Below are 27,479 nucleotides of genomic sequence, written 5' to 3'. Positions count from 1 at the left end.
CCCTCCCAGGCCCACCCATGGCTGCACCTCTGCCCAGTCATGTGAAATCCATAGATTAGAGCCTAATGAATTTATTTAAATTAACAGATTTCCTTATATGAACTGAAATTGTTGCATGTTGTGTTTATATTTCTGATCAGTATATATTAAACTAAGTCTATTTTACTTTACAACAGCCTCCATCAATTATATTTACACTTTGGTGTGGTAAAGATATCATTTTCTAATCGGCTGTTGTAGTAAACATTACATTTACTTTTGGATGTATGATCATATCAAACTCTTTAATGTGCAGTCCAAATAAAAAGGGTCCATGTGACTGTGAGAGGTAGAGATAGCATTTGGGAAGCATTAGTGTGGTAGTAGTGTGACTGCCAACATGTCTGGTCATGTGGCCAGGTAAGAGCTGATTGGGGAGGGAGGAAGAGAATCTGAAATCAGATATCTCTCACCTGTCTTTTGTATGATCAGTCCAGGCGGTAGAATACCTCCATTGCATTCCATGACAATGCACAGGCTTTTCCAGAATATAGTTCCCTTTGAACACCGGATCCACCATCCCCATCAATTAATGTAGCTGTGCTATAATTTATATCAAAACACCCATATCTTATACTATATGTTGCTTGGGGGATGATCTGTCATTAAACCTGTGATTTTATTCACTCAGATAAATATATAAAATGCTTGTCTTGATGAATGAAAAATGCTTTCTTTATATTAATTAGGACTCACTTAGAAATGTTAGAAGCTTTACAATGTCGACAGGCAGGGAGAGGCCTGTGTGTGAAGTCAGTGAAATGATTGTGTAAGACAGTAAATAGTGATCATGCGTAAAGCTTGGGGGGTAAATATAGGCTAAATCCACGCTTTAAAAGTCAAACTTGCAGTACAAATAGTCCATGAAAAAAATTTGCTGATTTTTACAAACAGAAAAATCTCCTGCGTCCTCTCCCTGTATGGCATTTTCTTCTTTAAATCCGACCAACAGAGATGCTGGGCGCATTCCTGCGCGCACCGCACAGGGCAGATTTGGCCTACGCGTCAGACCCGACCCGGGCAAAGCACAAGATGACAGTTGGAGGCCAACGTGCCCTCACCAAGCTCCGGCGTACTGAACTACCCCTTCTTTCTCGGCTACACGTCCAGTGTGATGAACCGCCTTACAAAAAGTCTGAGAAAAAAATGCAGGTCTTACTCCTTTTTAAACGTCTACATTGTCCACGTCCTCAAGAATGGATCTAATTAAAACGATGCACTCGTCATCATCGACGAAGCATTGCCAACGTTTCTGAGAGAAGGCTGGAGATGTAGGACCACATGACTTATTGGGGATGGGATGGGATGGGATGGGAGTCGTATAGGATTTCACTTCTCCTATTGGTCCGAGGGCTGACTGTTGACACGCAGACAAAGGAACCTCCTGCCATATAAATAGGACTGATTGGTCTGTATTATTCTAGCATCACGGCAGCAGGTTTCCAATCTTGGAGTTACTCTAGTCACCACAACTGTATGCCTGCTTGAAGTAGTTAAACAGGGCACTGCAGCACAAGGAGTCTGCATGTCTGCTTAGACATGCTCAGCTTTGTGGATAACCGGATTCTGTTGCTGCTTGCAGTAACTTCATTTCTAGCATCATGCCAATGTAAGTTTGATATGTTTTTGTCTTTTACCGAGGATTTTTGTCCTGTTTTAAGAGTTCAGGAGGACCTTACAGCGCTTATGCTTGGCTTTTATATGGAACTTACTTGGAAATAACCAGAGGACCACTAAAAGTTATTTTGAGGGCTTCCCTCTGGCTGTATAAAACCGAACGGATCCTGGTCATTTCGGTGGATTCTTCATTCTTTTTTGTGGATACAATTGCCAATTGAATAGTCTCAGAGAAACGCACTGATGAAAACGTTATCACAGCCTTGAAAGAATCGTTTAAAGTTGTTAAGGTAGTGGCTTTGAATAGATTTTAGAACAATGGAACTGCGAACAGCTAGACTACAATTGGAATGTATCTGTAAACTCCTAGGATGAAAAGTTTGGGGCGTTGTACATACTGTTCAGAGTCCAGGGAATTAACTTTTATTATAGGGAATTGAAACGTCGCCCCCTGGTGGTCAATTTAACAGCATCCCCTTTGGCATCATCGCTCCCAGATATATTTTCTATAGAAATACATATAGATCTTTACAGAAGTATAGATTTTCGATCCCAAAATTATTTTGACATATTCTTGAGTAACTTAGTGCAAGCTATGACCTATTTGTTAGGCCTTGTGAAAGAGAAGGCCTTGTGTAGAGGTTTAGAGCTATTTCATTTAAACATAGTTAATATTAGTATTATAAGAATTAAGAGCGTTATTTTCAAGTAAAGCAAATGACATTTGCGTTGTATATACAACTAATATAAGTTAAAACAATCTTTTCCATGATGATATTCTTTTCAGTGTCCAAATGCGTTATCTAGTGGTCACGTAAGGACATTACAACGCAGTATTTTAGCGGAGGTGCGATGCCACTCCATCAGCAGGGCAGGACCAAATGTAGAGGAACCGGTTGACCTATTTGTTGTTTTGCCGCATCATAATGAGGACACCACTGAGGCCTAAACAGGAAACGCCTAGGTCATAACAAGCAACATAAGATGATAGTTCTTCAAAACCATTGACAATGTAATTTAGACCAAAATGTAGTAATTTAGACTCCTCAAAATCGAGTTGCTATACATCAGGGCTGCCCAACCCTCTTCCTGGAGATCTACTGTCCTGTAGGTTTTCAGTCCAATCATCTTCCTGGAGATCTACTGTCCTGTGTGTTTTCAGTCCAACCTTCTTCCTGAAGATCTACTGTCCTGTGGGTTCAGTCCAACCCTAATTTAGCATCTCTGATTCAGCTAGTTAAGGTCTTGTTGAGCAGCTAATTAGTAGAATGTGTTAAATTAGGGTTGAACTGAGAACCCATAGGACAGTAGATCTCCAGGAAGATGATTGGACTGAACCTACAGGACAGTAGATCTCCAGGAAGAGGGTTGGGCAGCCCTGCTATACAGAGTAGATAATAGGCAATGATGCAATACAAAAGCATAGGATAGCATATGATAGGATATAATTTACTTAGGTATACTATAGTGAATGCTGATCACTTAATTTATAGCAATACATCCATATACAGTACCTAATTACACTAGGCTTACTTCTGGTCTTCGTTCCATCACAAGTTGATTTCCTTAGGGGATGCGGATACACAGGCCTTTGAAGCCTGTAAACACTTGACTGCTGGCTGGTTGTCAAGTGTCTAAATGACACTGACATTTCCAGCCAGTGAGAAGTTGTCAACAATGCATTAAATATAATTCAGTCATATTTGAATATTTTTTATTTTCCCAAAAGATGGATGCTGTTGAATTTTAGTAGCTATTTCAGGCCTATATATGACCCAATGTTGTTGTTGAAAATACCTTTCACCTTTTATATGGTTTTGGTTGTTTTTGTCAGATTGCCCTTTAGATGCTTATCATTCTAATCTTTCTAATCTTTGTGTATATTCTGGAAACAAATAACAACAGTTATATTTTGCTATCTACAAAGGAAAATAAGGCATTTTGCATTAGACAAATGGGTCAAAAGAAGAGAGAATTTAGATTGCTCCAGAAACTATTTTACTATGTTAGTTATCATGTTCTAACTGAGTATGTCCTTTCCTCCTCATCCTCCTCGTTGAAACATCACAGCGGTTAGTACATGTGCATGATAATATCTATCAAAACAGCTTTTAGAAGAGATTTTACCTTTTTGCATCTCATCTGTTGGTTCCAAATTCCAGCTAATATTCGTTGAAAGGATCCCTCTGTCGACAATATGAGCAATCTCAACTATAGCGGAGTATTTCAGTTTGATTTTAGGCTACCTCTGAAGAGGGTATTTTTTCTTTATTTGCTGCCAATGAATAGGTGAGGCTCCTATTGGTCAGGGGTGGTGTCAGTGAAAGTTAAAACTGCTGGTGCTGGTTTACCCATGGGGCCGCTGGGTACAACAGGCCCTTTAATAGGATCAGGAAGAGGTTTGTAAGCTGAAAATGGCAGATACATTCCAGGCCCATATTCAGTAAGTCTCTGAGAAGTGCTGATCTAGAATCAGTTTAGCATTTTAGATAATAATTAATACAATTATGTGGAAGTGAAGACCTGATCCTAGATAAGCACTCCTAATATGAGAAGCTTTTTAAACACAGGCCCTGGATTTGGCCTGTATTATATGTTCTTTTTTTTTACAGTATAAAGGAAGTGTTTCTTGTTTAAAATGGTCTGTTATAGTTGAGATTGCTACAAATTGCTCACCTGGATATTGTTTCTCAGCTCTGTTGGCATTCTGATGCTTTAAAGGGGTAGTGTTTCTATAATGTGAAGTGATTATGATTGATTGATTGGCCTATACACCTGCATAGCCTACTGCCATGCAACATCAATCTGGATTTGGCATTAGATCACTGACCCAGCTCCATAGTGCACCTTTAAACATCTCTGTGCAATAGTGCTTAATATGATATTATATCTTTGTGCTGTTATCTGTTTGATATAGTTATCTGCACAAGCATGTGACTTATAATATACACTTATGCATGCAATACTGTGTTATGACACTGGCAACTAATATGCTTTGTTGGGAAAAAAGAGAGATGAGAACTGAGGTACGGTTGATATAGCTTACACTTTGAATGACATAAGAAATGTAGGAAAGACTGAATAAATAAATCTTCAATTTATTTATCTTCTTTTCTATTTAGGGTGGACTCAAGGTGAGCAAACATGTTCTTATGTGTCATTTACTAGTATAGAAAAGTGTGGCATATCTGAACTTTGAGGCTCAGGATTACTCAAAGGTCAAGTGAGAGGCCGAGTCAGTATGCACTGTTGACTCATACAGTAACATTAATGTGTTGACATGCTTGTCCTCAAACTGTAAGGTCAAGTTTGTTTATGTACACATTATGACACATAGCAGTCTATCTTCTAACGCTTGAACTCAATTAAAGGAAAAATCCACTCAAACTATCTCTTGGTATTTTTTTCATTAATCGACTGTTGATACATTCCCAAAATGTTTTACATGTCAGCAGTCAAATTTTCAAGATATTGGACTGTCAAGAAGCAAAGTGTCACTGGCCACATCATCACAATGATCAACATTGGATTAATGAAAAAAATACCAAAAGATAGTTTGAGTGGATTTTTCCTTTAACATTGATGCAATCTATTTGAGATTAGGGTCTGACCAGCTTTGCTTGAAGTACTGATATGCTTTTAAAATGTTTATTTCAGTGGTTTGTCTTGTATGTTTGTCTGATTAAGATATTTTCCCACCACAGGGCCCAACGGGAGAGAAAGGACCTCGAGGTGACAGGGTAAGCAAAGAAAACCCGGCTGTCCCCTATGGTGTTTAGATGTTGTAAGTTAGGTGTCTGCAAGTTACTACACTTGTTTAAATGTACATTTCTGAGAGGGCTACATGACATACTTTGACCCCGTTGTGGCCACACCCCTTGATCACATGGCACAGAGCCCTACATCCTCGATGTTGACAACGATATTATTGGATGTATTTTTACCCAGATATATTATAAACATATAAGCAATAACATATGATTTTAAAATGGCTATAAATCAATTATACATCATTTTGTATATTGTAGTCATTTTGTAATAATTTTGCTTATCTAATCATGTAGAATGTTTTCCCATTTTTCTATAGTGTACAATACAGCACTTATAGCATGTTACAGGACTGGGCAACATCACAACAGAAAACAAAACAAAAAATAGAAAGTCATCATAAACAACATCAGAGGATGAAGGACATTTCCAGTGGAATTACAGCATGAATATGTATAGAATATAAAGTATTTTAGCTGAAACATTTCTTTAAATAATAAGTTGTTTCTATCGCTCTCATCTCTCAGGGTCCCCAAGGCCGTAATGGAAGAGATGGTAAAGCTGGACTCCCCGGCGTTGCCGGCCCCCCTGGTCCCCCTGGACTTGGAGGAGTAAGTTCAGCTATATCATTATGTCCCTCATTTTCTCACTCTAAAAACGAGCATGTTTCAGTCACACATAAAATGTTTTAGTCACACATAAAATGGCTGACAGTTCTGTAACAAATGTTTTCACTGGCTGGCAATTTTTCCCCCTGAAAATTGAGGACATTTGTAACTCTAAACGTGACCAACAGAACTCCTCTGTTTTGGTTTGTTACCGGGACAGGGCACTTGGTTCATCTCAAATCAGCCATGGTAAAAGTGTTCAGACTGTTCCTTGAAGCCTTACCTAGTACTCTCTAGGGATGAGTTCAATTGGGTGGTCTTGACCCCATGACCTCACACATGACCTCATATACCCTTATGACTTTATACCTTGTTGACCTATGAACCTTTGACTCCACGATGACCCCCTGACACTGTAAATCATAAACATGGCTTACGCACACAACAAAGTGATTGGAGGTTCCAATGACCTTATATTCTGAGATAATTTCGTTTTAGACTAAATTTATTTTCAATACTGGGACAGTTTGTCAATATTGTTCATCATGGTTGACTCTAAGAACTACTATTCTGATGTCTCAGGACCCTCTGGGATTAACCAATGGAATTATGACTACTATACCATTATTTTTTGTCAAACATGGCGTTTATTAATTGTTAATTTTTGTGATAATAATGTGTGTCCCTGTTTTGTTTTGCCAGAACTTTGCTGCTCAGTTTGATGGAGGAAAAGGCAGCGACCCCGGACCTGGACCCATGGTGAGGCCTCCGGACACAAGAGGGAGAGGGACCGTGAATTAACCCCAAATTAAACCATCACCCCAACCAGTTGGCACCCCCTTTTTTGCCCTTCCTACTTGGCACTAGCACTAGCACTGTCCCTGCTTAGCCCTTAGGTCATTATTCCCTTGTCACTAGTCCTTGCCTAGCCCCTGACCCCTAGGCATTTGTATGGATCTGATAGAGTTGTAACCGTGAAGCTGATAGCCTTTCATAATCTTATCAATGCCTATGGAGTAGGCTTTCTTTTGGGATTCAGCCAGAAACAGCATTGTAGATCATGAGCTGTTACGAAACTGATCATAACCTCTTCATCGTCCAGCATATGACAACAAACCCTACAGTTATTTCTTCATCTACTCTGTAGAGACACATCAAGATACATAGCTAAGTGTTTACCAATAGAATACCAATTCGGTAACCATGAATAATGTATTACCATTTTATTCTCTTCAAATGTTATCCCTCTTCTTCCCAAATCATTTAAGATTTAAATTTGGATAAGATTTCACACATTTCACACAGCCTTTCTCTGCTATTTTAAGCAAAAGTTTTTGTTTGACATTTTTCCAATTTCATTCCCCCTACACTGATTCATAACCGAATTGGACGTCCATTTTGATTGAACAGTATTAAGATCATGTACAGTAACTTTGATCTGATTTCAATGTGCTTTGTCTTTCTCTCCTCAGGGTTTGATGGGATCTAGAGGGCCCAACGGACCTCCCGGACCCCCTGTAAGTAGTTCTCAAATGATGTCAAATGACACAATGTTGTTTCTTTTTCCTCATATAAACTCAACATGAAGGCCAGGAGGTTTTCCTGACTCAGTGACCTGGCCAGGAAAAACTCACAGGCCCTAGTACAGCCCCTAACTAGGACCCCCACTATAGCCCCTAACTAGGACCCCCACTATAGCCCCTAACTAGGACCCCTACTATAGCCCCTAACTAGGACCCCTACTATAGCCCCTAACTAGGACCCCTACTATAGCCCCTAACTAGGACCCCTACTATAGCCCATAACTAGGACCCCTACTATAGCCCCTAACTAGGACCCCTAACTAGGACCCCTACTATAGCCCCTAACTAGGACCCCTACTATAGCTCCTAACTAGGACCCCTAACTAGGACCCCTACTATAGCCACTAACTAGGACCCCTACTATAGCCACTAACTAGGGCCCTACTATAGCCACTACTATAGCCACTAACTAGGGCCCTACTATAGCCACTAACTAGGGCCCTACTATAGCCACTACTATAGCCACTAACTAGGGCCCTACTATAGCCACTAACTAGGGCCCTACTATAGCCACTAACTAGGGCCCTACTATAGCCACTAACTAGGGCCCTACTATAGCCACTAACTAGGGCCCTACTATAGCCACTAACTAGGACCCCTACTATAGCCCTTAACTAGGACCCCTACTATAGCCCCTAACTAGGACCCCTACTATAGCCCCTAATTAGGACCCCTAATTAGGGCCCCTAACTAGGACCTCTACTATAGCCCCTAACTAGGACCTCTACTATAGCCCCTAACTAGGACCCCTACTATAGCCCATAACTAGGACCTCTACTATAGCCCCTAACTAGGACCCCTACTATAGCCCATAACTAGGACCTCTACTATAGCCCCTAACTAGGACCCCTACTATAGCCCCTAACTAGGACCCCTAATTAGGACCCCTACTATAGCCACTAACTAGGACCCCTACTATAGCCACTAACTAGGACCCTACTATAGCCACTAACTAGGGCCCTACTATAGCCACTAACTAGGGCCCTACTATAGCCACTAACTAGGGCCCTACTATAGCCACTAACTAGGGCCCTACTATAGCCACTAACTAGGGCCCTACTATAGCCACTACTATAGCCACTAACTAGGGCCCTACTATAGCCACTAACTAGGGCCCTACTATAGCCACTAACTAGGGCCCTACTATAGCCCCTAACTAGGACCCCTACTATAGCCCCTAACTAGGACCCCTACTATAGCCCCTAACTAGGACCCCTAATTAGGATCCTACTATAGCCCCTAACTAGGACCCCTAACTAGGACCTCTACTATAGCCCCTAACTAGGACCCCTACTATAGCCCCTAACTAGGACCCCTACTATAGCCCCTAACTAGGACCCCTACTATAGCCCCTAACTAGGACCCCTACTATAGCCCCTAACTAGGACCCCTACTATAGCCCCTAACTAGGACCCCTACTATAGCCCCTAACTAGGACCCCTACTATAGCCCCTAACTAGGACCCCTACTATAGCCCCTAACTAGGACCCCTACTATAGCCACTAACTAGGACCTCTACTATAGCCCCTAACTAGGACCCCTACTATAGCCCCTAACTAGGACCCCTACTATAGCCCCTAACTAGGACCCCTACTATAGCCCCTAACTAGGACCCCTACTATAGCCCCTAACTAGGGCCCTACTATAGCCCCTAACTAGGACCCCTACTATAGCCCCTAACTAGGGCCCTACTATAGCCCCTAACTAGGGATCAGATCACATGTTCAGAATGGAATAAGTCCTGGTTCTACTCATCACACCTAACTGATCACATAGTAATAAAACAACGTCTCATTTGGATAAATCGACTCACTGTTGTGTCTTTTTCCCATCAACAGGGACCCCAAGGATTCACAGGACACGCTGGAGAGCCTGGAGAGCCTGGACAGACTGTAAGATAACTCTCTCATGGAAATTGTAACCCACTGTTACATTCTCTCAGATCAGAGCTCAGCATGTCACTCTATACATATCTCCTTACTCTCTCTCCTCTACCCCTTATCCCACATCTTCAACACTGTCCCGTGTAGTATAGTTATAGTCCAACACATCCCCACACAGTGATACCCCATAGTCAATTTGGACTAAACAGATATTCATTTCTCATACCTGTACATTAACCATTTCAACTCTACAGACACAGATGAAGCCATCAACACTACACTACTACACAGAAAGGCAGCCTAAAACATTGATCACAGAATTTGACTATGACCTTAACCCTGACCTCTGACATCTCTCTCATCCAAGGGCTCCATTGGTGCTCGTGGACCTTCTGGATCCGCTGGCAAGCCCGGTGAGGATGTAAGTAAAAGGTTAAAATCCTTGGTGTTATTTTGGTCTAACTGTTGGTTTGATAACTATCTACCTGTGGCACTACTTGCCTACTGGGGATTAGTGGATGTGGAAAATGCTACAGACACATGCTATCATGATAGTGGACCTACAGTATACACATCTAATGCAGCTTGTCTGTTCAATTCTAGGGTAACAACGGAAGACCTGGAAAGCCTGGTGACAGAGGTGGCCCTGGAACTCAGGTAAGGGCAATGTCCAGAGCTGACAGACTTTAACAAAATATACATTGACACTAAATATACATGAACCCATAGTGTCATCACGTAAAACCTCTTCTTTCCCTCCTCTGTAGGGTGCTCGTGGATTCCCCGGAACTCCTGGACTTCCTGGAATGAAGGGACACAGAGTGAGTATTTACATAAATACCTGCCTGGCCCTGCCTCTCTTAACGACCTCCCAAAGACGCTGTTATACAGTATACCTGTTCTGTCCTGGAGACACACCTGGGTAGCATTCAGGAGGGTGCAACGCTCTGAAGGTTACAGATAGAGATTACTTGTATAGAGCTGACATGATTCTCCAATACACATGACAGAGAAGCATGTCTGTTCTACGTAATACATTTGTGTCTGGATGTTCTGTAATGTTGCACCCCACTGAATGTGACCCAGTCACACACTTCCCTTGTAGTACTAATCTCAAATGACACCCTATTCCCTATTCCCCCTCCACTGTGGCTCTGGTCAAGTGCACTATGAAGGGAATGGTGTGTATTTTGAGATGCAGATATAGTCTTTAGAAAAGACTAGTAATGATGGGAAATTAGGAGTTTTGTCCCATGAGAAGCTGAGCGAAAATGCATCCCACATCAAACAGAATACAAGTAGCAGAGATCTCAAGATTAAACTCTAATTAATATTCCCTCACCGGATAATCAATATGAGAATTAATATGATCTGAACGATAAGGGGGTGGGGGAGATTAATTGATTTTAGACTATAATAATTGTGTAATGTCTCAGGATGCTAACCTGTTCTCTTTGTGCTCCAGGGTTACAATGGTCTGGATGGACGCAAGGGAGAGTCTGGTTCAGGAGGTGCTAAGGTAACGTTGCAGCCACAGTACATCCTCCTCAATCACAACCTCATTCCTTTATCCCTGTCAAATCCCACAGATTGCACAGGAGGCCTAATGCAGAGGTGTAACAGACATTTAGCTTTCATCTTTGTAGGCCACAGATTAGGCCTAGTCCTGGACTAAAAAAAACACTTTCAATGGAGAGATACATTGTGCAAGCTTTTGACTTGACGTATAGGATTAACCTGGGTCCGGAAACCTACCCTGTAACACCTAAAAGTAAAGTGAATTTCACATACAGTAGCACATTTTAGTGCACGTTTAGTCACAATCCCGCTACATTGATAGCGGTTACTCAAATATCAGTGCTTGTTTTACCACTTGTTCACCATAGTACCTACATAGATCTCTGAGAATTACATTTCTATTACACCCATGTTTACCAATCTAGATATATCCAGTGTTCACACCGTTCGTAACCTATGACCTCCAGTCATCTGAATACGTGTTCTCCTGCTTCTCCCATAGGGTGAGACAGGTGCCCATGGAGCTAACGGAAACCCCGGATCAGCTGTAAGTTCACACATTATGTCACCCTTCTCTTTTTCATCATATTGTTCCCAAGAGGAAAATGTCAAAATTAGCATGTTGTCAGGTGCTAGCCCGAGCCATATGTATCACTAATAGAACATGTCACCTGCATAGCCGAGTCTGAATGTACCCCACATTGATTCTTTATCATTTGTCACATGCAAAATACATTGCGTTCACATAGCTGATTGCAAAGGAAACAGTGGAGATGAGTACTTGCTGTATCCTCTTCACTGTCTACTGATCACCAATCACTATGTATTATCCTTGTTGGGAAATCAAATGTACAACCAGTAATATACTATACTCACTATATACATGCACTTAAAAATAAATACACACTTGTACTCAACCATACTCTCTCTGCCTCTCTTCCCCACCTCAGGGTTCTCGTGGTCTGAATGGTGAGAGAGGCCGTGCCGGCCCTGCTGGCCCCGCTGGTGCCCGTGGTGCTGATGGAAGTACCGGACCCGCCGGCCCTGCTGTGAGTGCTACTTCTCCTTTGACCCCATAACCTCTGACCCCTTAACCTTATGGATCACCTAGGGGTGACCCCTCTGTTGAAGTTACTGTATCTGCCTAGTTAAATAAAGGTTCAATTTTAAAAAAGATTACAAAAATCTTTAGGCCCAGATCTGATCTAGGATCATCTTATCCCTCTCGTAATCCTAACCTAAATCATTACAGGTGGAAATGCTAAAACTGAAGTTAGATCGTCCGCTTCTAGGGGTAGCTTCATCTTACAACACTTTATGTAACCCTTGACCTCTATTTCACTATGTCATCTCTCTATTTCCTGTTTCCCAGGGTCCTCTTGGAGCAGCTGGCCCCCCTGGTTTCCCTGGAGCCCCTGGCCCCAAGGTAAGGGATGTCATCATGGTCATCTCCAAAGCATTTCTACATGATCACAATCCTTAGTATATCATGGAGATTATTAGTGTGGACACCAGAGAAGATTCCCAGTTCTGGGAACCGTAGAACCACATCTAAAGAGCTTTCTCAACACCCATCACGATTCTCTAATTGGTTATCACTATCCGATAATCTGATTTACTGTCTAAACTAAAGGGACCAATCATGTTGACCAAACTAATGATTCCATACATAGTGTTCCTATGAGGATTTCTATACCATAAAACATCTATATAACATCATAAAACATTTTATTACCCATTTGAATGGATTGTGTGACTCAGTCAAAATGTTACTGTAACAGGGAGAGATTGGAGGTGCTGGAGCCAATGGCCCATCTGGACCTCAGGGAGGCAGAGGAGAGCCCGGTACTAATGGAGCCGTTGGCCCCGTCGGTCCCGTTGTAAGTATACACTACCAACATACTACAACATTATCACAGTGTGAAATGTCATATTGAAGGCTCTTGATTTTCTTGTTACCTGGTCCTGAAATACATACTGTAACTCTCTCCAATGGTCATATATATTTTCCATTATGTTGGTTGGTTTCTTGGCATCTCTACACACTTGTCTGTAACACTCTCTCTTTCCTTTTCCTCTCCTTGTAGGGTAACCCTGGTAACAACGGTATTAACGGCGCCAAGGGAGCTGCTGTAAGTTTTCTGGCCATAGTTGCATTGTGGGTAGACTAGATTGACAGTCCAAAGGTCATTTAGGGTGAGACAAAGGTCAAGATGTAGAATCTTGTTCACTTGAGCCTTGGACTCATATAGGCATGATATGAGTTATGATTGAGGCACAGCAGTTGACTTATCAGCAAATAGCACACTCAAATAGCATCCACGATGAATCGCTTTAGCTTTAGAATTTATGAAGGACAGAAATGAATTCAGTTGTTCCCACATTACATGGAAGTGATATTAGCCATAAGTAACTGTTCTAGTGACGCCATTGGATATTGGGTGATTAGGTCATGTGGTTATGGTAATGTAATTAGGTAAGGTTATGGTAATGTAATTAGGTGATGTTATGGCACTTTGATTAGGGCATGTGATTAGGTAATGTTATGGTAACGTAATTAGGTGATGTTATGGTACTGTGATTAGATAATGTGATTAGGTAAGGTTATGGTAATGTGATTAGGTAATGTTATGATCATGTTTATGCAGTAGGTACTTCAGCTGTCTTCTTACTCACCACTCTTCCATCCTGTGTGTGTGTGTGTTCTAGGGTCTCCCCGGTGTTGCTGGAGCCCCTGGTTTCCCTGGCCCAAGAGGAGGTCCTGGCCCCCAGGGCCCTCAGGGATCCACTGGAGCTAGAGGCCTTGGTGTGAGTACCACTGGACCTAAAAAGCAGCTCAACAACACTTTACTAACACAATCTGTATGAATATTGATCATGTATCTGTGTCTCTTTGACTGCAGGGTGACCCTGGACCCTCTGGACAAAAAGGAGATTCTGGTGCTAAGGGAGAGCCTGTGAGTATCCATACTACTGCTGTTTAGCAGTATAGGTATGCTCTAGCATTATGTCAGTACATGGTGTGTGTTTGTGGCAGTCTCTAATGTCTCTGCTTTCTCCTTCAGGGTCACTCTGGTGTCCAGGGTGCCGCTGGTCCCGCTGGTGAGGAGGGCAAGAGAGGCTCAACTGGCGAGGTTGGTGCCACCGGGCCCGCTGGTCTGCGTGGAGCTAGAGTGAGTATATCATACCAGACCCAGTGTGGGGGTACAGTCTTGGTGTGTTGCTATAAGGTGCAGGTGAGTGGTTATTGTTGACTCATGTCTGTATTGTGTCTCATAGGGAGGTGCTGGAACTCGTGGTTTGCCTGGTCTGGAGGGAAGAGGTGGTCCCATTGTAAGTCCCCCAAATATTCTGTTTACTAAAATATTATTAACCATGATGAAAGATGTTCAAATGCAGGAAGAAAATAGTGAATTTTACCTTGTAATATAGTGACTGTTCTGTACTCATGGGTTCCTCTTCCTCCTCCCCTCTCTGCCAGGGTATGCCTGGAGCTCGCGGAGCCACCGGCCCTGCTGGTATCCGTGGAGGCCCTGGTGATGCCGGTCGTGCTGGCGAGTCTGGTCTGACTGGAGCCAGAGTAAGTGTCACACACACACCTGTCAATCATAATGTTTCAATAAGATGTATAATGGATTCTCTGTCTAATCTCTGAACAAAATATAGCATGTGATCTCTAGCTGTGATACTGAATGACTAACAAGTTCTGTCTGTTAATAGGGCCTGCCCGGAAACTCTGGACAGGGTGGACCCCCAGGCAAGGAAGGCCCATCTGTAAGTAATTAAACACATCTCCAATATCCATCCTTTCAAACACTGTATATCCTAAAATATTAGAATACAATGAAATTGCTTGTCATGATAATGGATTGGTTCAAAGCACTTACATTGTATTGGTGGTATGGTTACAGTAACCCACCCCATCCACCAACAATGTTAAAACCCACCTAGTGGTGGTGTGCCATATCTGATCCCCGTTGTTTTGTATCCTATTCTAGGGTGCTGCTGGTCTGGACGGACGCACTGGTCCCCCCGGCCCAACTGGACCCAGAGGCCAGCCCGGTAACATCGGATTCCCCGGCCCCAAGGGACCTGGAGTAAGTAGAACCAGGAAGTAAAACCAGGAAGTTGATCTACTAGCATGAGATTGGACTGTGAGAGAGACAGCTGGGTTGTTGATGCACTTCGATATGGGCAAAATAGGATCCAATTAATAAACAGGAAGTGAAATGGAAGGACAGAATATGGACAGAATATGCTCGTATGTTCTGTCAACCAACATGAAACGATGATCATCTGACGTTTCCATGGTCTCTTTTTCATTCTCACCCTCCAGGGTGAGGCTGGCAAGGGTGGTGATAAGGGACCAAATGGTGCAACTGGTCTGAGAGTAAGTACCCCCGCATCAGACAACATTCATTACATTATCAACTCTCTACTGGTCTGAGAGTAAGTACCCCTGCATCAGACAACATTCATTACATTATCAACTCTCTACTGGTCTGAGAGTAAGTACCCCTGCATCAGACAACATTCATTACATTATCAACTCTCTACTGGTCTGAGAGTAAGTACCCCTGCATCAGACAACATTCATTACATTATCAACTCTCTACTGGTCTGAGAGTAAGTACCCCCGCATCAGACAACATTCATTACATTATCAACTCTCTACTGGTCTGAGAGTAAGTACCCCTGCATCAGACAACATTCATTACATTATCAACTCTCTACTGGTCTGAGAGTAAGTACCCCTGCATCAGACAACATTCATTACATTATCAACTCTCTACTGGTCTGAGAGTAAGTACCCCCGCATCAGACAACATTCATTACATTATCAACTCTCTACTGGTCTGAGAGTAAGTACCCCCGCATCAGACAACATTCATTACATTATCAACTCTCTACTGGTCTGAGAGTAAGTACCCCTGCATCAGACAACATTCATTACATTATCAACTCTCTACTGGTCTGAGAGTAAGTACCCCTGCATCAGACAACATTCATTACATTATCAACTCTCTACTGGTCTGAGAGTAAGTACCCCCGCATCAGACAACATTCATTACATTATCAACTCTCTACTGGTCTGAGAGTAAGTACCCCCGCATCAGACAACATTCATTACATTATCAACTCTCTACTGGTCTGAGAGTAAGTACCCCTGCATCAGACAACATTCATTACATTATCAACTCTCTACTGGTCTGAGAGTAAGTTCCCCTGCATCAGACAACATTCATTACATTATCAACTCTCTACTGGTCTGAGAGTAAGTACCCCCGCATCAGACAACATTCATTACATTATCAACTCTCTACTGGTCTGAGAGTAAGTACCCCCGCATCAGACAACATTCATTACATTATCAACTCTCTACTGGTCTGAGAGTAAGTACCCCCGCATCAGACAACATTCATTACATTATCAACTTTCTACTGTTAAAGGCATTAATTTACTACTATGGTAGCCATCTCTCAAATTAGCAGTTGGTAAGCTAAGTATCCTAAATCTGTGACCTCGTATGACTGATGGTACAGAACCAAACAGTCAACACAAATGTATTAGTTACTCTACATCTATAGTCATTTATTACAAAAGAGTTGTTTCCTCAATGAACTTTGACTGAACTATCATTCACCTGCTGCCAGTGTCAGTGTTTCACCTAGCTCTCCCTGTCTCTGCTTAGGGCGGCCCAGGTGCTGATGGTAACAACGGAGCCCCCGGCCCTGCTGGAGTTGTTGTAAGTAGTCTACACTATTTCCTCTAAATACACAGTAAGAACTAGAATCTAATCTTACAGTGAATTGTATTTGATTTGATTGAACTTGATTCTCTCTTCTACAGGGTAACGCTGGTGAGAAGGGAGAGCAGGGACCCTCTGGTGCTCCAGGTTTCCAGGGTCTGCCTGGCCCCGCTGGACCTGCTGGAGAGGCTGGCAAACCTGGCAACCAAGTGAGCAACTAAACCTAGAACCTGTGATCTGTAACACAAACCCACTGTACATTCACAAACACATAAACACTTCCACAAACCTACATCCACAAAGCCATAACAAACAAACTTTCACAAATACATTTACCCTGTAACACAAACTTAACAGCAAATTCCATTTTAGTTTATAGAAATATTACCTCCTTTTTCCTCAGTTTCAGTATATTCTTTTTATTCTAATAGTATTCTCGCTATGTAATATCTTCCACTAACAAAGCATTCATCTCTCAACAGGGTATGCACGGAGACCAGGGACTCCCTGGACCTGCTGGCGTCAAGGTATGTCCACTCATGAATACCTCTCACAGACCATTAACTATGATCTTCTGACAGCTGGTCAACCATAAACCTGTTGCCATGCACATGATCCTGTTCACTCATTTACATCTTTATATACATCTCACACCCACACACCTGTAGTGTACACATACTGTGGTGTGCCCATGACAGAGCCCTGGTGCTGACAGTCGCCCTCTCTCTCTGTCTGTTCCTAGGGAGAGCGTGGAAACTCTGGTCCTGCTGGCTCTGCTGGATCTCAGGGAGCCATCGGTGCTCGTGGACCTGCTGGAACTCCAGGCACCGATGGTGGCAAGGTGATCCCAGCTCTATGAAGGGCTTAGAACCATATTACTGTTGTTAATAGGGAAAGGTGATCCCAGCTCTATGAAGGGCTTAGAACCATATTACTGTTGTAAATGGCCAGAGTTTTCCTTGTCATGTTGTGGTCTGTAATATCTTCTGGCCCTACAAAAGATCTGGTAGTACCAATGTATGGTTTTGATGAAGACGCAACCTGATTCTGTATGAGAAATACACCACTGTTCTTTTAAGCACTGTAGTCAGATGAAGCTCCTAACCACTCATGGTCTTGCTCCATGAGACGGATAGCTTATAGGTGGAACCATTCTTCACCAATGTCTGTGTTTCAGGGAGAGCCTGGTTCTGTCGGCATTGCTGGTGGCCCTGGACACCAAGGACCCGGTGGCATGCCCGGTGAGCGCGGTGCTGGTGGTACTCCTGGACCCAAGGGTGAGAAGGTAGGTCCCCCAGAATATGCCGCAAGTAAACATATACAAAAAAGTTATATTTCACAAGACAAAAGTTGAATAAAAGCTGTAATTGATGTCAATTATCATTTCTGATGTGAAATGCAGCGCTTGACAGTTATTTTACAGTACAAACATTGGGAGAATTTGACATTCTTATCCTTAATGCAGCATCTTCTCTGATAGACCTTGACTAAAAACAATAATATATAATGGTTATTTTAAACGAGTGACTAACATGTATTTTCCCTCTTTCGAATCTAGGGTGAGGGTGGACACAGAGGACTTGAGGGTAACATGGGAAGAGATGGAGCCCGTGTAAGTTCCTCTCTCATCTCATTAGGTCACTTTCACAATGAAAACAACATCCAATACATTGATATTCTGTCTCTATTGTGTTTTAGTCTGACTTTGTGCCTTGTGTCTCTTTCTAGGGTGCCCCCGGACCAAGTGGACCCCCTGGACCTTCCGGTGCTAATGGTGAAAAGGTAAACAGCCTAAATATCGTCTCCCTTAGTCCTCAACACATGAAAGGATAGCAAAGGATGAATGAAACACATTGGTTCAGATGATGAGAAATATTGTGGGGCTCACTTAGGGAAGATTTGTCAATGATTATGCACATCCAAGATGGAGTACCGTTCACTCACCTACCGAGCAGGAATAGCGAGGCTTCTTCAAGACTCTTTGGCTCTTCACAAGTGATCAAGATATGTAATGGACTATATTGTTGAGTATGGTCATTCTGAATATTTGGACAACAACAAAGGCCTCTAGTCCAGAACAGAGAGAAGAAGTAGTAGCGCCCCACTTGCCACGGTCCGTGCTATCCGGGATCCTTGGAGTGTCCCTACCCCATTGATGTGGAAATTATATACAGCTGAAATTTGAAATGATAAGGGTTAGGTAATGGTTATGGTTAAGTTGGGAGTTTGGGTTAGAGTTTAGGGTATGGATGTCCCTAGGATTCCAGATAGCACTGACCCACCTGCCACAGCTTCTGAATCTAGAATCTCAGCGTCGCCATTTGCTAGACAGTTTTCAGTAGCACACTGCCAAGGTCCAAACTGATGTCATCTTCAAATGATGGAAACCTGTGTTACGGTCAGGAGGGCACACCATAGTGCCAATATTGTTTTACGATTTGCATCAGAAAACAAAACAAAACATTTCTGATTGGACAAGTACCTCCCTGTTTCAAAACCGTTTTCCTCTGTGCTGTGCCTACTGGACATGCCCCTGGAAGACACAACACTGCCTGGACACCTGCTCTATTATACACCATCACACTTCAAATTCATCTACCAGGATATGGCAACTCATTGTTGTGCTTGTTTTGGAAACAAATGGTAATTAATAAGCTTCAACTTGAATACTGGACATCCTGTGGAACTTGATAGGCTAGGGTTCATTGATCAAAGTTATGCAGACCATGAAGAAATGTTCTACATCTGAGCTTCCAAGATGAGTCTTTCAGATTTTTGGGTCGATTCAGCCTTTACATTCTCCATCTTTGCTCTCTTTCAGGGTGAGTCTGGCTCCTTCGGCCCTGCCGGACCTGCTGGTCTTCGTGGACCCAATGTAAGTACCTACAACTACTTATATAACACATTATCACACATCAAAGGAATTAAGGACTAACATGATCTACTATTCAGAATATCTTCCCCTAAACACCAGTCAACCCTATCATGTTCCTGCTCTGTTTTAGGGAGAGCGTGGAGAGGGTGGACCTGCCGGACCTCCCGGCTTCGCCGGACCCCCTGTAAGTACTGCTTCGGTTGATACCCTGAAACCACACATAAACATGTCACATGTATGCATCAGAATATAGTGATTTTCTTTAACATGGAGACGTATACCCTCAAACGTGTTCAATTTTGTCTACGCGCGCCAACACACACACTACCTTGTGTTGCTGCGGCCCTTGTTCTGTTCTGACCCGTGTCTTTGTGTTCCATGCAGGGTTCTGATGGTCAGTCTGGACCTAGAGGAGACAAAGGACCCGCTGGTGGAAAGGGAGATGTCGGCCCCGCCGGCCCTTCTGGACCTGCTGGCCAATCTGGACCTTCTGTAAGTCTCACTCAGAAATGCTATCTTCAACGGGAATCAACTATATCTATTCACACAGACATCATGTACTGTAAATCCTCACTGGGAATTATATAATTTACTGACTTTTCTCGTCTTCTTGTCTAGGGTGCTAGTGGACCAGCTGGCCCCCCTGGTGGTCGTGGTGACGCTGGACCTTCTGTAAGTACTGTCACTGATATCACACACACGACACCACAGGTGGCTGCTGAGGGGAGGACGGCTCATAATAATGTCTGGAATGGAGTAAATTAAATGGGATCAACCACATGGAAACCATTTGTTTTATGTGTTTCATACCATTCCAATGACTTCTTTCCAGCCATTACTCTGAGCTCGTCCTCCCCAATTAAGGTGCCACCAGCCGCCTGTGAATGACACCCCATCTCTCTGTGACCCAGTGACCTTGGCTGCTTTCTACCTTTGACCTCTGTTCTTTCTCTTCAGGGTCTGACTGGTTTCCCTGGTGCTGCCGGTAGAGTTGGAGGCCCCGGTCCCGCTGTAAGTACACACACACACACACACACACCTCTCTCTTTTTTCCCCTCAATAACTTATCCCGTCCTTTTCCCTACACACAGGGTATTTCTGGGCCCCCTGGCTCCGCCGGTCCCGCTGGTAAGGATGGCCCTCGTGGTCTCCGTGGTGATTCTGGTCCCGGGGGACCTCAGGGAGAGCATGGACAAATTGGACCCTCTGGTATCGCTGGAGACAAGGGACCCACTGGAGAGAGCGGTCCTCCCGTAAGTCTTCATAGCTCCCATTGAGGCATCTTCTCAAGAATGGATGAGATTTATGTCATGCCTTTCACTAGCCTGGTCCCAGATCTTTTTGTGCTGTTTTGCAATAGGACCATGGGAGTTGGTAAAACAGCACAGAACAGATCTGGGACCAGGCTAGCTTTTCATTTAGTCTCAAGGCATTTTACATTGTTTGGGTTGCATAACAAAACACCCCCATTCACCACTAATGGTGATAGGGGGAAGTGATTGTTTCTTTCTCTGTTCTCTGCTTTTCTCCACTCTCACCTCCTGATCTCCTGTCCCTGTTCAGGGTGCTCCTGGTACCGCTGGACCCCAAGGTGTGCTCGGACCCTCTGGCTTCGTTGGTCTGCCTGGTTCCCGTGGTGACAAGGGTCTTCCTGGTGGTCCTGGTGCTGTGGTGAGAACATCACACCTTCTGTTATTTCAAAGCATTATTCAAACTGCCTTTGCAGAAACATCTGACTTGCAGAACAAAAAAAAGCTCTGGAAAATGTGCTATTTGGCATATAATATTGGAATGATCAAAAATGTGCTAAAACACACTTCTTGAAAATGACATGCTATTCCAGACTAGTGCAGCCCATACAACCATATTAGTCTGCGTTGCAATCCATTGATGAGTTATGGATACAGTACATTGACTGTGTGTTACTATGGTATGTGTTTGTACTGTGTTGATCCTGTGATATTGTGTGCCATTCAGGGTGAGCCTGGGAGACTTGGACCCGCTGGTGCCTCTGGACCCCGTGGTCCCGCTGGTAACATTGGCATGCCCGGTATGACTGGTTCTCAGGGAGAGGCTGGACGTGAGGTAAGGATCAATTGATTCATTAATTGATTTGTTAAACAAGTACTTAGAGCCTGTAAGTAAAGACATGGCTCGAAATTACAGTTCACGTGCAGTTCCCATGGCAGCGCAATTAACATGCTATTTTGTCACCCCACAGGGTAGCACTGGCAACGATGGACCTCCCGGCCGTCCCGGAACTGCTGGCTTCAAGGTACACTCCTCTCTGTCATGTGTGGTGTAGGGTGAAGTTGCCCCTAGACGCTGATCTGGGGGTCAGTTTTGCATTTTCCCCACTAATGGTTAAGGTTATGATTGGGAGAGGGGAAGCTGATTCCATTTTACAGGCTTCATCACAGGAACATGAAACATTCATATGAACGGACCTTCATATCAGTTGAAACAATGTCTTGAACTTTCAACTTTGAACCTTGAACTTTGCCCCCTTGCAGGGTGACCGTGGTGAGCCTGGTTCTCCTGGAGCCCTTGGAAGCTCTGGTCAACCCGGACCTAACGGACCCTCCGGCGCCGTCGGCAGACCTGGAAACCGTGGAGAGGCTGTAAGTTCATATTCACATAAAACAGACATAACTTGTACACTACACAAAGGAACTGTTACTGTGGTTCCATCTGTAGCATATTACTGTGGTTCCATCTCTTAATCTTCTTCCTCTCTAGGGCCCAAATGGAAATGGTGGTCCCGTCGGTGCTGCTGGTGCCCGTGGTGCCCCCGTGAGTACCTTATCCAACCTCATCTTGACTCGGACGGCTGAATTAAGACTTGTCTAATCATTTTAACTATCATAATGCATCAACGTAGCCTAATTGTGCCTATACTGTAGGTCTATATGAAATAACGCACGTCTGTTATGGTTCTGTCTCCTTGTGTTGTAGGGCCCCGCTGGTCCCCGTGGAGAGAAGGGTGGGGCTGGAGAGAAAGGAGACAGAGGCATGAAGGGTCTGCGTGGACATGGTGGTCTACAGGGAATGCCCGGACCAAACGTAAGTTATGATGACTGCTCTGACCCTCCATCCATCCATCCATCCATCATGATCTAATCTCATATCCTGAAATAGCCCATATCCCCAAGTTTGTATCACCTCCATTTCATTTACAGAAGCCTTATAGCCATGTCAAGTAAAAATCAGAATAATTTACTGTATGACAATGTTCTTATGCTGTAGCTACCCCTGAGGTCTACTATCTTACCATATCCCGCCCCTGCAGTATTCTGTAGCTACCCCTGTGGTCTCTAATCTAAACATATCTCTCCCTTCCAGGGACCATCTGGTGAGACTGGCTCTGCTGGTATCACTGGACCTGCTGGACCCAGAGTAAGTAACCAGTGCTATCCACATCAAACTCCCTCCGTTGTATCTTCCTCCAACTAGACAGATAAAAGACATACATTGACACATGTCCTTGTCATCTTCCTCTGCTTGTCTCTAGGGCCCTGCCGGACCCCATGGTCCCCCTGGTAAGGATGGTAGAGCTGGAGGTCATGGTGCTATCGGACCTGTTGGACACCGTGGTTCCCCTGGACATCTCGGACCTGCTGTGAGTATATCAAGTACTCACACACCTGCCTCAGTCAGTCAGTCAGCCAGTCAGTCAGACAAAAGCTACAGTATGGCTGGCAAAGGAGGATGATCTAATAAGCTCTGTGTGAAGGCAGATACTAGCTGTTAACATCCCAACACATAATGTATCTAGGCTAACATGTAATTAGCTTAAACATAACTTCACAAATACAAATTGCACTTGTAGTGACCTTTGACCAAGGTTGAGGTTGTTAACTCTCTTCTCTCGCCCACAGGGTCCCCCTGGCTCTCCTGGTCTTCCCGGACCCGCAGGTCCTGCTGGTGGCGGATACGATCAGTCTGGTGGTTACGATGAGTACAGAGCCGACCAGCCCTCTCTCAGGGCCAAGGACTACGAGGTGGACGCCACCATCAAGTCCCTAAACTCCCAGATCGAGAACTTGCTCACCCCCGAGGGTTCCAAGAAGAACCCCGCCCGTACCTGCAGAGACATCAGACTCAGCCACCCCGACTGGAGCAGCGGTGAGTTGGTGCCACAGAAACATCTGTCTTTCTCTTTATTGATTGGTTGACTCACTGAGGTGCCTTAGAACCATCATACTCTCTTAACCAATAAAATATCTACATCCTTCGAGTCTCAACAACTTTGCATCCCTATCTATCACTACATTTCACTACCAATACTCTCCTTGAGCGATCAAACTCATAAAATACACAGTATCATGTCGAACCTGAAACTTAAACAACACCTAAACAAAGTAAAACCCCAATGAAGCATTAATAATAGTGTTCGTAGTATTATCGGTGCTAATCGATGTTTCTCGTTCTTGTCCTCCCCTGCAGGTTTCTACTGGATCGACCCCAACCAGGGCTGCATTGCTGATGCCATCAAGGCCCACTGTGACTTCTCCACCGGACACACCTGCATCCACCCTCACCCAGAGAGCATCGCCCGCAAGAACTGGTACAGGAGCTCTGAGAACAAGAAGCACGTCTGGTTCGGAGAGACCATTAACGGTGGTACTGAGGTGAGCAGACTGAACCTGTACTGATTCTAATGACAAGAGCGGACAGTTTGAACATCAGGAAGACACATTGATTTGATTGGCACACCAGTCTGATTTGAGGCATGTTTTACTAGTATATTATTGAACCATGTGTTTGGCTTACATTAATATCCACTACCATTAACGTGATTGTATTGGTTCCATTTTAAGGAGATCATTAGACATCTATCTATACGATTCTTCAACCAGGTTTTTCTCTAAATGCTTGAGACTATATCTTGACACTGATCCTGTCTTAATTCCTCCTATGTTTCACAGTTTGCGTACAATGACGAGACCCTGAGCCCCCAGAGCATGGCCACTCAGCTGGCCTTCATGCGTCTCCTGGCCAACCAGGCCACCCAGAACATCACATACCACTGCAAAAACAGCGTGGCGTACATGGACGGAGAGAACGGCAACCTGAAGAAGGCCGTGCTCCTGCAGGGCTCTAACGACGTGGAGCTGAGTGCCGAGGGCAACAGTCGCTTCACTTTCAACGTTCTGGAGGACGGCTGCACTGTAAGTCCCCTTTCTATTTCCACCGCAATGTCTGGAACAAGAGCTTTGTTCGTTCTCTCTCTGTGCTCACTCACACAAATAGATGCAGTGCATGGTGGAAGGGTTAACTCAGGCTCAGGGTAGTTTTCTATAACTTATTGGTTAGTGAAAGAGTTTGGGAATCTGACTCTTTATTTAAAGTATCATAGGCTACTGTAGGGTATTATTGTAAGTGAAGCATTTGTATGTTTTCACGATTTGATATACTGAGTGGGTGCACTATTCTGATACATGGTTTCTCCTTTTGTCCTACCTCTGCAGAGACACACTGGCCAGTGGAGCAAGACAGTCATTGAATACAGAACAAATAAACCATCTCGCCTGCCCATCCTCGACATTGCACCTTTGGACATTGGTGGAGCTGATCAAGAGTTTGGTTTGGACATTGGCCCAGTCTGTTTCAAATAAATGGACTCATGATAAATTAAAAAAAGAGAGAAAGAAAAAAAAAGAATCTCTGCCCTTTCTGTGTTGTTTTTATACTGAATGCTGATTTCCCTCTGCGCATCCACTTGCTTAAGCTGGGCTCTATCGGAGAGGACCAATGGACTGAACGGAGCGTTGTGCAATGCAAATTAATACAGCAGCCCAAAGAGACGCGGGAAAACACCATGTTGTGGGACATGTCATCATTTTGTAAAAAATAAAAGAAGTGTAATAAAAACGCTGAACGTATGCATCACTTTGTGGTCTTTGTATATCTTCCAAAGAGGAGGTTTAAAACCACAAAAATATTACAAAAAAAGGTTGAAGCTACCTCATGCTTGTTTTTTAGAAAAAAATATTGAGAACCTGTCTGATCCACAACCTAGAAGTTACGAGTTCTAAGGCTTCAAGCTCCGTCCTGTATCAAAGGTGCTGAATTACTTGAAGCAGAGACCTATGGTGCTAAACATACAGCTGTGTAGGAGCAGGAAACCACTCTCATTCTTACTGTGTTTCTTTGTATTGACTTTGAGTCTTGCACAGGTTCCCCCTGATTAACCCCATTTTAAGCAGGTGGAATATTCCTAAATCTGGTCAGATGTTTGTTTGGTTTTGACCGTTTTTTAAATTTTTTTTTTTTTTTTTTTTCATTTTTGTCAAAGTTTTTGTTCAGCCATTTTTCTCCAATTCCCCCCTTCAATACAGTGTTCATGCTGACAGCACATTATTTCATCCATTTTTAATGGATTTTAGGCGGCCTCTCTCTCTCAAAAGAAAAAACCCACAAAGTTTATTGTACCTATTTTGTATATGTGAGATGTTTAAATCAATTGTGAAAAGTTCTGAAATAAAGCATGTCCAATGTTCCCAAACACCATTCAATGACTAAAGTGCTTTCATGTTTTATAATGATAATATCATTAAATAATGTTGGCGTCGAATGATTGATTGTTTTGTGTTTTTGGTTAGAGTACTTAACTTTTCTTTTCACATGTCATTTTCAACCAAGAGGAGAATACAAAGACCCTGCCAGTATTCAAGTAACTTCTTTAATCATCATGGCCTATGTTCTATAAGTCATTGTCAACCAAAGATCTATACTTTTTACAAGTTTAGGAATCAAATAGGCCTAAAAATACATGACTACAGATGCCTGTTTACATTTTTCAATGCATCCACTGCCTCTGACAATAGACATTTCTAATATTTCATCTTGCATAATCAAAGTAACATTTTGTATTCAAATAGAATTGTGAGATTTGGGTCACAAAATAAAAAGTATGCTGCAGTGTTGCATGTACACTATACAAGATAATCTGCCTGTTTACATTCCTCCCAGTGGACTTCTAGGTAACCTCATCCCTGCAGGCTCGAATTGCTGGAGCATAGACAGAGAGCGAGCCGGCTGGTGCACGAGTTTAATTTACGCAATGTTGACATAGCGCCGCTCAGTGGTTAATGAGTCAAGAACAGATCCGGTAGAAGTTGCCTCTAAGGCTAAGCAAAGTCCTAAAATCAGTTCACCAGTTCACCCAAGAAGACGGGGGACAGAACAAGGTAAGTCTATGGCTCTGTTTGAATACTCAAAAAAATGTATAGATGAAGTAATCTGCACTGATCTGATGAAATTGGATTGATAAAAGCATCCCGGGAGAAACGGTGCTCCTCTCATAGTCATTTACAGATCAATTACAGATCAAATCAAAGCAAATTTGATTTGTCACATACACATGGTTAGCAGATGTTAATGCGAGTGTAGCGAAATGCTTGTGCTTCTAGTTCTGACAATGCAGTAAAAACCAACGAGTAATCTAACCTAACAGTTCCACAACTACTACCTTATACACACAAGTGTAAAGGGATAAAGAATATGTACATAAAGATATATGAATAAGTGATGGTACAGAACGGCATAAGCAAGATACAGTAGATGGTATCGAGTACAGTCTATACATATGAGATGAGTAATGTGGGGTATGTAAACATAAAAGTGGCATAGTTTAAAGTGGCTAGTCATACATGTATTACATAAAGATGGCAAGATGCAGTAGATGATATAGAGTACAGTATATACATATACATTATATTAAGTGGCATTGTTTAAAGTGGCTAGTGATACATTTTTGATCAATTCCCATCAATATCCATTATTAAAGTGATTAGATCGACAGTGCTTATAGGCCTAGCCTGAACACAACCGGTG

At 43.2% G+C, this 27,479-nt stretch overlaps 2 protein-coding genes across 2 annotated transcripts in view; both read left to right on the top strand.

Moving 5' to 3' along the window:
- The first annotated feature begins 1,451 nt into the window (after positions 1-1,451).
- Positions 1,452-26,153, top strand: col1a2 (collagen, type I, alpha 2). Its single transcript, XM_055877168.1, has 49 exons — positions 1,452-1,648; positions 3,727-3,728; positions 5,361-5,396; positions 5,952-6,035; positions 6,735-6,791; positions 7,505-7,549; positions 9,454-9,507; positions 9,866-9,919; positions 10,102-10,155; positions 10,266-10,319; positions 10,964-11,017; positions 11,519-11,563; positions 11,967-12,065; positions 12,389-12,442; positions 12,798-12,896; positions 13,104-13,148; positions 13,726-13,824; positions 13,920-13,973; positions 14,082-14,189; positions 14,296-14,349; positions 14,498-14,596; positions 14,737-14,790; positions 15,015-15,113; positions 15,353-15,406; positions 16,709-16,762; positions 16,867-16,974; positions 17,248-17,292; positions 17,508-17,606; positions 17,943-18,050; positions 18,324-18,377; positions 18,494-18,547; positions 19,587-19,640; positions 19,771-19,824; positions 20,025-20,132; positions 20,259-20,312; positions 20,598-20,651; positions 20,732-20,893; positions 21,204-21,311; positions 21,618-21,725; positions 21,862-21,915; positions 22,154-22,261; positions 22,380-22,433; positions 22,596-22,703; positions 22,983-23,036; positions 23,152-23,259; positions 23,519-23,765; positions 24,087-24,271; positions 24,569-24,811; positions 25,112-26,153. Exons 1-49 carry the CDS (start codon positions 1,579-1,581, stop codon positions 25,256-25,258), a joined length of 4,059 nt encoding a protein of 1,352 aa, XP_055733143.1. The 5' UTR covers positions 1,452-1,578; the 3' UTR covers positions 25,259-26,153.
- A 615-nt stretch (positions 26,154-26,768) lies between these two features.
- The window catches only part of LOC129820185 (N-acetylneuraminate 9-O-acetyltransferase-like), a 38,375-nt gene continuing 37,664 nt past the window's right edge, over positions 26,769-27,479 (top strand). The window contains exon 1 of the mRNA XM_055877167.1: positions 26,769-26,833. The gene's annotated coding sequence lies outside the window, so the exon portion shown is untranslated. The remainder of the gene's footprint in view (positions 26,834-27,479) is intronic.

The sequence above is a fragment of the Salvelinus fontinalis genome, chromosome 22 (genome assembly GCF_029448725.1).
Source record: "Salvelinus fontinalis isolate EN_2023a chromosome 22, ASM2944872v1, whole genome shotgun sequence".
Taxonomy (NCBI): Eukaryota; Metazoa; Chordata; class Actinopteri; order Salmoniformes; family Salmonidae; genus Salvelinus; species Salvelinus fontinalis.
This window is presented reverse-complemented; position numbering and strand designations above follow the sequence as displayed.

What these genes read in the sequence shown, in the direction of transcription:
- col1a2 (XM_055877168.1), top strand. Translation starts at nt 1,579, where the DNA reads ATGCTCAGCTTTGTGGATAACCGGATTCTGTTGCTGCTTGCAGTAACT. An exon ending in CTGGACCCAAGGGTGAGAAG is followed by an intron (nt 18,051 to 18,323) that starts GTAGGTCCCCCA and finishes TTTCGAATCTAG; the next exon opens with GGTGAGGGTGGACACAGAGG. An exon ending in AGGGAATGCCCGGACCAAAC is followed by an intron (nt 22,704 to 22,982) that starts GTAAGTTATGAT and finishes TCTCCCTTCCAG; the next exon opens with GGACCATCTGGTGAGACTGG.